The sequence below is a fragment of the Physella acuta genome, unplaced genomic scaffold, assembly GCF_028476545.2.
Source record: "Physella acuta isolate Inbredline_101_S28 unplaced genomic scaffold, ASM2847654v3 ptg000667l, whole genome shotgun sequence".
In the NCBI taxonomy this organism is placed as follows: domain Eukaryota; kingdom Metazoa; phylum Mollusca; class Gastropoda; family Physidae; genus Physella; species Physella acuta.
In genome coordinates, this window is record NW_026732186.1 from 242145 (window position 1) to 252899 (window position 10755).

Consider the following 10755-nt stretch of genomic DNA (forward strand, 5'->3'; position numbering starts at 1 on the left):
GCAAGTTAACACTCATAAATGTTCAGCTAACTTGATGCTGTGGTTAACATAAAGACTGAAATGTTCCTTAAGCTTGAAGTGAAGCTGTAATAAACATAAAGTTCCTTTGTCTGGCTGGGAGTGATCAGCATAAAGCTAATAACATATGGTGATTAGTCTCTTTAGACTGCAGTCTATTGTCCTACACCGTCTGATCATTGCTTGAAGCAGCCTGACGACGGGCCATGTCATTTGATTGATTGGCTTGTATTGCAAGTCTACTAGTCGTCATTAGAAACACCCACATTTTGATTTCATCAGAGGTATCTGTGTGTTGGGGTGAGAGAGCGCATCGATGCTAACCCATTTACTAGAGAGAAAGTTCCAAAATCAAACAACTTCTGCATTGTGCTGACTGTGGTTAAGGGGCCAATCCAGAAAGAAAAGCAAGCTGAAGTCTTATGGTGCATGACATGTTGACTCAATTCTAATTGTGTTTAAGGAACCGTCAGCCAATGATACAATTAAGAACGAAGTAGAGATAATTTCCTGATGCCGCTTCCTGTAGTTTTATGAGCAGTCTCTTGCCTGTAGTACTACACATCCCTCCATAGTGCTACACATCTCTCCACAGAAACCTGTCATCATCCAAAAGTTTGGCCAGATTTTGCTTGTGTTTGGCGTAGAAGTTTGTCAGGATCTTTTTGGTTTCTTCAAACATGGGTGGCTTTGAGTTTTTGGCCATGTTTGTGTTGGCCCGGCTCATGGTGGCCATTTCTGACATGGCCTTGTCAGTGAGCTGAGCTGTAAGAAGAAATAGTTTTTAGTTGTTCATTGTATTTATGCACTCGGCGGTTCGCCCGTTGAGGGGAAATACAACGGGCGCTGGGCTAAACTAATATTAATACAACGGGCGCTGTTTTTTTTTTGTTGTTGTTGTTGTCTAAAGGCCTGCTGTATGTGGTGGCCACACCAAGAGATGAACAAACCCCCAACTTACGTAGCTGTAGAAAATCGAAGGCCTGCTGTATGTAGTGGCCACACCAAGAGATGAACAAACCCCCAACTTACGTAGCTGTAGAAAATCGAAGGCCTGCTGTATGTAGTGGCGTGTGTTGTTGCTGTAGTCCTCTGTCCTGATGATGAGGAGCCTGTCCCTAGGTAGCCTCTCCAGCCAATCGGAAACATACAAATCATACAGGCCAACATCCAGCCGTGCACGACCCTGAGATAGACGAAATGACAGTGTAAATCAGACAACCCTTAGACGAAATGACAGTTTAAATCATACAGCCTACAGATAGACGAAATGACAGTTTGAATCATACAGCCTACAGATAGACGAAATGACAGTTTAAATCATACAGCCTACAGATAGACGAAATGACAGTTTAAATCATATTGCCCTACATCCACGACCCTGAGATAGACGAAATGACAGTTTAAATCACACAGCCCTAAGACGAAACAGCATAAGACAATTCACTAATAATAGAGGGGTAATTTACTCACGTTATAGCAGATACCTCACGTACCTCTGTTTATAAAACTACCTTTACGGTACACAAGGTATAAAAAACGTAAATTAGGGGACTCTCACGACATAAGATAATGCTGCGTGTGATTTAAAGAAAGTTAAAAGCAGTTATTGGATTTTGGAGTTGTGCTGTCCCCAGTTATCGAGCCCTCCCCCCCCCCCCCCCCCGAACGATATGGATTTTATATAGTACACATACACTTTTACTAGTGACCGCCCCCTTCGAGATTTATCGGTTTAGCAACCATGAGCTTTACGGTTTACTGACTCGACCACGCAGACTCCTATTGCCATAAAAAAGTTAAATGTTTTAAATGCTGCTTCATTTGGTTGAAATTGAAAAAATTCATTCAAATAAATCAAGAACTAATCATATATTTAGGAAGTATTTGATGTCTTTACTCAACGCTTTCTAGATTTTACTTTAATATTTAATGGCAGCCATTACCGAACAGAATATATCACAATACATTTAGACAGATACAAGATACACACACACAGTATGCAAACACACGATACACCAAGTCAGCTTCAAGATGTCTGATACATTCGTGAGAACGTCCACATATCGTGGGGGGGGGGGAGATTTATCCTAAATGGGGTGGGGGGGGGGGGGGGGTAAACGTTTCTTTTAATTTTCTGGTTAAACACTAGCACATAAAATCTGTGGGTCGCTATAAATACTATAATATGTATTGGATACTTTTACTAACATTTAGGAAGTAACCAACGCTTTTCTGTATAGTTATTTAAATAGTAGAGTAATATAATCTATTAAAAGAATTTCATCTATTTTCTCCTTTTTAGACAGAGAAAACAAGTTAAATAACAGCTTGTAAAAAAGGAAAATAAAACAAGCTTGCTTTCTTCAATAAAAGCATTGGTCGCTAAAATGTGTAAGATATTTCAAGAGCGACCAGCAATTTTAGCGCAATTTCCATTCTGGAGAATTGCGTTTATTAACCCGTCATTTCTGGATGGATGAATGTATGGATGAATGTATGTGTGTCCGCAGCTTTAAGTCGTATCTCCTCCTCAACGAAGCAATATCGATGACTAGTTCCAAAAGCAATTATGTTAAGCAAGTTACCAGGATGAACATAGGCCATAAAATTCCGGGTTTCTTTCATGGATTTCCCGGAAAAGCCAAAAAACCTCGAAAAAAAAGCAGTTTTTTGCCCATATCTCGGCAACCAGACCATTTAGCGACTTGAAACATGTACCAATCGATTCCTGCCATAATTTAGAACAATATTGCCGAAGAAAGTTTTCAAAAATTTCCTTTCGATCGGTCACAAAAATTTTTTTGAATTAATTAAAATTTGGACCGAATTAGTAGGCATTTTTATCCAACTACACCACACGCGTCATCACGTTCAATAGCTGCGCCATCACGTTCAATGGCTGCGCCATCCAGAGTTTCTTCCAGGCATCTCTTCGGGGGGGACAAAGCCCCCCCGAAAATTTTTTACCGCCCCCCCCCCCCCCCGAACGAAATGAAATTTATATAATTTATATAGAAAATATATACTTTTAACAGTGTCCGCCCCCCGAAGAAAGTTTACCGCCCCCCCGAAGATTTCAAGTGCCCCCCCCCCCCCCCCCGGAGAAAAAAGTCTGGAAGAAACACTGGCGCCATCACGTTCAGTAGCTAGGCGCGCAATGGTTTTTAGTCATGTAACTCTATTGTAAATAAAACATGTATTTTAACCAATGGTTTTACTAACCCTGCTCTTGATTTACGCTACGACAGAGCTATTTTTAGATAACATAAGGAAATTGCGCTTAAATGTCACTAGACTTTTTAATTAACTTGTTTTAATTTTTCAGAGCATTTAAAAGAAGCTTACTTTTAGATCAATAAGTGTTTTTTTTTTAATATGTGTTTTATTTCTACTTTTTATTGTTTCGTTCTTTATTAAGTCGACACCACATACAACACAAATATTTCCTTTAAAACCATATCTGTAGCTTACGATCCTGAAAAGACAATTATCTGCCCTTTTCTTTGTTCGTGTCAAATTTGTGGCAAGAAAACAGCTAACCATAACCAGTTCACCACCATCGGCTAGCTGATCGATCAATCACTAGAACTTAATCTTGTCATCTCCCCTTTTATTGTGGAATTTTGTAACCTTTTAACTAAAGTTTAATTACTTATCTAATGCGTAATTTGATTTAAAATTAAATATGTTTGCATCCAATGCGTCTCGAAGGTTGCAACGAAATCGCTGCATTAGAAGCGGGTTAAAACTGAGTTACAAGATTTACCACAAACCCTCAAACAAACGGACACTGTAAACTAAATAAACGTTGACAACTCTAACAAGTACCCAGAGTTACAAGATTTACCACAAACCCTCAAACAAACAAACAAACGGACACTGTAACCTAAATAAACGTTGAGAACTCTACCAAGTACCCAGAAGTGCTTCATGTTCCTGACATCAAAGGCACAGTGCCGGACAGAGTGTCGACTCAGGCAGACATTGAAGTGGTAGATGAAACTGTTGACCCTCGAGTGGAAATCTTCGGGCGTCTTGGTGCTCGAGAAAAACAGGTAGTCGGAGTACAATCTGAGGTGGTAGGTGGAGGAAAAACATTCGTAGTACCATGTTTCAGGAGGTAAAGTGCCAATACAACAGTCAACAATCTATTTTGTCAGCTGTTTTTATTGGAGCAAGTGTGTAACAAAACTGCAAGTTTGCACCGATTAAAAATGTTTAATGTGCCTCAGCTCTACGTCACACTGGTCACTGGATGACGTATGAACCTTCATCTAGTGGACCCACCCTATCCACCCCCATCTAGTGGACCCACCCTATCCACCCTCATCTAGTGGACCCACCCTCATCTAGTGGACCCACCCTATCCACCCCCATCTAGTGGACCCACCCTATCCACCCCCATCTAGTGGACCCACCCTATCCACCTCATCTAGTGGACCCACCCTCATCTAGTGGACCCACCCTATCCACCTCATCTAGTGGACCCACCCTATCCACCCTCATCTAGTGGACCCACCCTATCCACCTCATCTAGTGGACCCACCCTATCCACCCACATCTAGTGGACCCACCCTCATCTAGTGGACCCACCCTATCCACCCTCATCTAGTGGACTCACCCTATCCACCCTCATCTAGTGTACCCACCCTCATCTAGTGTACCCACCCTCATCTAGTGTACCCACCCTCATCTAGTGGACTCACCCTATCCACACTTATTTAGTGGACCCACCCTATCCACCTCATCTAGTGGACCCACCCTATCCACCCACATCTAGTGGACTCACCCTATCCACCCTCATCTAGTGTACCCACCCTCATCTAGTGTACCCACCCTCATCTAGTGTACCCACCCTCATCTAGTGGACTCACCCTATCCACACTTATTTAGTGGACCCACCCTATCCACCTCATCTAGTGGACCCACCCTATCCACCCACATCTAGTGGACCCACCCTATCCACCTCATCTAGTGGACCCACCCTATCCACCCACATCTAGTGGACTCACCCTATCCACCCTCATCTAGTGTACCCACCCTCATCTAGTGGACCCACCCTATCCACCCTCATCTAGTGGACTCACCCTATCCACCCTCATCTAGTGTACCCACCCTCATCTAGTGTACCCACCCTCATCTAGTGTACCCACCCTCATCTAGTGGACTCACCCTATCCACCCTCATCTAGTGGACCCACCCTATCCACCCTCATCTAGTGGACTCACCCTATCCACCCTCATCTAGTGTACCCACCCTCATCTAGTGTACCCACCCTCATCTAGTGTACCCACCCTCATCTAGTGGACTCACCCTATCCACCCTCATCTAGTGGACTCACCCTATCCACCCTCATCTAGTGTACCCACCCTCATCTAGTGTACCCACCCTCATCTAGTGTACCCACCCTCATCTAGTGGACTCACCCTATCCACACTTATTTAGTGGACTCACCCTATCCACCCTCATCTAGTGGACCCACCCTATCCACCCTCATCTAGTGGACCCACCCTATCCACCCTCATCTAGTGGACCCACCCTATCCACCCTCATCTAGTGGACCCACCCTATCCACCCTCATCTAGTGGACCCACCCTATCCACCCACATCTAGTGGACCCACCCACATCTAGTGGACCCACCCCCATCTAGTGGACCCACCCTATCCACCCCCATCTAGTGGACCCACCCTATCCACCTCATCTAGTGGACCCACCCTATCCACCCACATCTAGTGGACCCACCCTATCCACCCTCATCTAGTGGACCCACCCTCATCTAGTGGACCCACCCACATCTAGTGGACCCACCCCCATCTAGTGGACCCACCCTATCCACCCCCATCTAGTGGACCCACCCTATCCACCCCCATCTAGTGGACCCACCCACATCTAGTGGACCCACCCTATCCACCCTCATCTAGTGGACCCACCCTCATCTAGTGGACCCACCCTATCCACCCTCATCTAGTGGACCCACCCTCATCTAGTGGACCCACCCTATCCACCCCCATCTAGTGGACCCACCCTATCCACCCCCATCTAGTGGACCCACCCTATCCACCTCATCTAGTGGACCCACCCTCATCTAGTGGACCCACCCTATCCACCCTCATCTAGTGGACCCACCCTATCCACCTCATCTAGTGGACCCACCCTATCCACCCACATCTAGTGGACCCACCCTATCCACCCTCATCTAGTGGACCCACCCTCATCTAGTGGACTCACCCTATCCACCCTCATCTAGTGTACCCACCCTCATCTAGTGTACCCACCCTCATCTAGTGGACTCACCCTATCCACACTTATTTAGTGGACCCACCCTATCCACCCACATCTAGTGGACCCACCCTATCCACCCACATCTAGTGGACCCACCCCCATCTAGTGGACCCACCCTATCCACCCTCATCTAGTGGACCCACCCTCATCTAGTGTACCCACCCTGTCCACCCTCATCTAGTGGACCCACCCTCATCTAGTGGACTCACCCTATCCACCCTCATCTAGTGTACCCACCCTCATCTAGTGTACCCACCCTCATCTAGTGTACCCACCCTATCCACCCTCATCTAGTGGACTCACCCTATCCACCCTCATCTAGTGTATCCACCCTCATCTAGTGTACCCACCCTATCCACCCTCATCTAGTGGACTCACCCTATCCACCCTCATCTAGTGTACCCACCCTCATCTAGTGGACCCACCCTATCCACCCTCATCTAGTGGACTCACCCTATCCACCCTCATCTAGTGTATCCACCCTCATCTAGTGTACCCACCCTATCCACCCTCATCTAGTGGACTCACCCTATCCACCCTCATCTAGTGTACCCACCCTCATCTAGTGGACCCACCCTATCCACTCACATCTAGTGGACCCACCCTATTGACACGTGACTCACCTCTCCACCGGTTCCCTCATCAAGACGATGACGCGGATGTTCGGGTTCATCCTGAGGATAAGGTCAGCTGTCAGGTAGACCGGTTGTGAGCAGTTCTGGTTCTCTTTGATCTGGTCCCAGTTGTTGGAGTCCCAGAAACTGGAGGCGCTACTGTCTACTGTAGCAGATTAGCAACATAGAATGTATCAGGTATGCAACACAGAGTATACAGATATAAAACACGTATGTATCAGATATGCAACAAGATGTAGCTGATATAATACATTGAAGCAGATATGCAACACAGGTTGTAACATATTAGCAACATAATATAGTTAGCAGATAAGCAACAGATTAAAGCAGATATGAATCATGTAGGATGTATTAGGTTTACAAAATAAGTTGTAGTATATTGCAATAAAGAGTGTAGCAGATGTGCCACATAGAGAGTTGAGAGAGTAGCAGGTTCGCAACATTGAGTGTAGCAGACAAACATCATGGGTGTAGCAGATTTACAACATAAAGCATATATACAACAGAGGTATATCTCTAAGGTATCGATCGAATCACTTACTTGTGATCATAGGGTAGTCTACGCCTGCTAGCGATGTTTTTGTAGCTTGGCTGTTATTGGTGGTTTCTGGATAATTCCACCCTGAGAAGATTTCATTTAGTTCTTTAGTAGGAAATTTTTTTAAAAGATGTTGACTAATTCTACATATTTTTAAAACCCTTTTTAGTATCATATCAGTCACCCACCTTTCTATTGAGAACTAAGTCACCCACCTTTCAGCTTCGAGTCACCGACACCTCTGTTGGTCACGATTGCTGTTGTCGCGTCTGAGAAAAATGTCTTGGCGTATTCACGATAGAAGCAGTCATAAGACCCTAGAATAGGCAGAATTTTGCTATCAGACCCTAGGATAGGCAGAATTTTGCTATCAAACCCTACAAACAGCAGAATTTTGCAATCATCAAACCGTACAATAAGTAGAATTTATCTATTATTAGACCCTACAATAAGCAGAATTTTGCAATCATCAGATTCTACAACACGCTCACAATGATCTACTTGATGAATTCATATTTTATTTTACCGGATAAAAAACGAAACCCGGCCCTACAAACTTCTTACTGTTGTGTGCCGCCTGTGTCGCACATTGCATGGAGAACAAGTCACGGGTCCAGTAGTGGGGCTCTTTGGTCCACGGTGGTGCGATGAGCGGATGTGCTAGAAGACGGTTGTGGAAGTCCGTGGTGCCAGACTTTGGAAAACCTGAAACAACGGTACGTAGATGAGAACTAATTAACTGAATCATTCGGTGGCCAACTAGCATCAGTCAGACTTTTTGTATCTAGCATCAGTCAGACTTTTTGTATCTGTCAACGATCATCAGACAGACTTTTTGTATCTAGCATCAGTCAGACTTTTTGTATCTAGCATCAGTCAGACTTTTTGTATCTAGCATCAGTCAGACTGTTTGTATCTAGCATCAGTCAGACTTTTTGTATCTAGCATCAGACAGACTGTTTGTATCTAGCATCAGTCAGACTTTTTGTATCTAGCATCAGTCAGACTTTTTGTATCTAGCATCAGTCAGACTGTTTGTATCTAGCATCAGTCAGAGTTTTTTGTATCTGTCAACGATCATCAGACAGACTTTTTGTATCTGTCAACTATCATCAAACCGAGTTCTTAGATGTCATCTAGCATCAGGCAGACTTCGCATGTGTCATCTAGAATCAGATATTCAGACCTCTGACACAATCATGATAAAGCTGAATACTTGTGTACTCTCTACCCACCTGCTAACAACACATAAGGCACACACAATATGGATGAACTGTTTGTACTTTCTACCCACCTGCTAACAACACATAAGGCACACACAATATGGATGAACTGTTTGTACTCTCTACCCACCTGCTAACAACACATAAGGCACACACAATATGGATGAACTGTTTGTACTCTCTACCCACCTGCTAACAACACATAAGGCACACACAATATGGATGAACTGTTTGTACTCTCTACCCACCTGCTAACAACACATAAGGCACACACAATATGGATGAACTGTATGTACTCTCTACCCACCTGCTAACAACACATAAGGCACACACAATATGGATGAACTGTTTGTACTCTCTACCCACCTGCTAACAACACATAAGGCACACACAATATGGATGAACTGTATGTACTCTCTACCCACCTGCTAACAACACATAAGGCACACACAATATGGATGAACTGTTTGTACTCTCTACCCACCTGCTAACAACACATAAGGCACACACAATATGGATGAACTGTTTGTACTATCTACCCACCTGCTAACAACACATAAGGCCCACACAATATGGATGAACTGTTTGTACTCTCTACCCACCTGCTAACAACACATAAGGTACACACAATATGGATGAACTGTTTGTACTCTCTACCCACCTGCTAACAACACATAAGGCACACACAATATGGCTGAACTGTTGTCAACATCCTTCCAACAGGGATTTTTAAAATTCTTCAAAAAAGGTAGCCGTGTCTGCAGGACGAGAGGTAAAGATTAGCTGCTGCAGACGAGTATATCAACTGCTGCTGCTGTCCAGTGTAAACATCTTTCGCGGTAAACCCATGGTGACCCTGTACCACTAGCTGACAGGAGATGGTTGATGTGGTACTACAGCGGTATACCACAAGATGTCTTTGTGAGTCAAGTGATTTAGTGTCAACGTTGTGATCTTCATGGGTACACAAGGCAGCGGTGGATTTAAGAGGGGGGGGGGGGGCGAGAAGAGATGCCTGGAAGAAACTCTGGTTTAAGGGGCAATGACTCTCCTTTAAATAGTTGAATATGTGGTCCACAACGCTATTTTTTAAATAGGACTTTTTCTGGTCTTATCTTTAAAAACTGAACAAAATTATCAATGGTGAGCACTGTGTGCCCATATCACGTGATAAGCGGTAAAAATATATGTCTGGGAAGTCTACGAACAAATTCAGAACATTAAGTACGTCTGTTTCTAGAAGAATTACTTTTTAAAATTATCTTTTCACCTGCCAACGTCGTTGTTATGATCGTTTAAAAATGTTGTTTTTGTACTAAAATAAAAAACATGTACTGGTTTTTAGACAACTTACAAGTTTGGATGTAGAGACGAGCGCTTCCTTTACCACGGCCGTCAGGTTTGTCTTTTCTTGACAATATTTCTTGAAGAAAACATTTTAAGAAAAAATTATTGTATCCTTTACGACAGCATTGTTTTTCAAACAAAATCATAAGTAGGTCTTTTACATTTGGTGGGTTTTTTTTAACTTTTTAAAAACAAAGCGGGAGTGATCTCCCCTAAACTATCTCGGTTATTCTTATATAGCAATAAGGGGAGAGCACTTCCACAACAATCGGGCTATAGAAATGCTATTGATTATTTTTTTAATAGAATATTCTCGAAAAATAAATAGAATGGTGTATTTAAAAATGTAAAAAATCGTGTGCGGTGTTCTGAAAATAAATGTGGTTGGTGATGATGAGGAACTTTGCGCAGAAAAATCAAATACATGCCTGGAAGAAACTGGCCCCCGAACTGAAAAGTTTGGAGACCCCTGTTTTAGTTGGACTTCATGAAAGATTGGATGTATTTGATGTTTTTAATACAATTTCGTTAACTAAACAAAATTAAAAAACAAAAACACAGAAAAACAACAATTTAGTTGTTTACATTTTATAACTAAAAATGACATTGAACAAGGCTGAATTTTGTTATGTGATTTAATAAAAAAATTAATTTAATTTAAATTTTTTATCCGCAAAGTATTGAGTAAAATGTAATGTAATAAGTGGG

At 43.2% G+C, this 10755-nt stretch overlaps 1 protein-coding gene across 1 annotated transcript; it reads right to left on the minus strand.

The window, feature by feature from the left end:
* Positions 1 to 487: 487 nt before the first annotated feature.
* LOC131948956 (carbohydrate sulfotransferase 15-like) lies at positions 488 to 9206 on the minus strand (the record flags this gene model as incomplete). The annotated part of the gene is made up of 8 exons (XM_059310684.1): positions 488 to 783; positions 1051 to 1204; positions 3939 to 4092; positions 6928 to 7084; positions 7481 to 7561; positions 7693 to 7854; positions 8042 to 8182; positions 9185 to 9206. Coding segments are annotated over 8 exons (1059 nt in total), but the record flags the coding sequence as incomplete, so codon positions are not given.
* Between the last annotated feature and the right edge of the window lie 1549 nt (positions 9207 to 10755).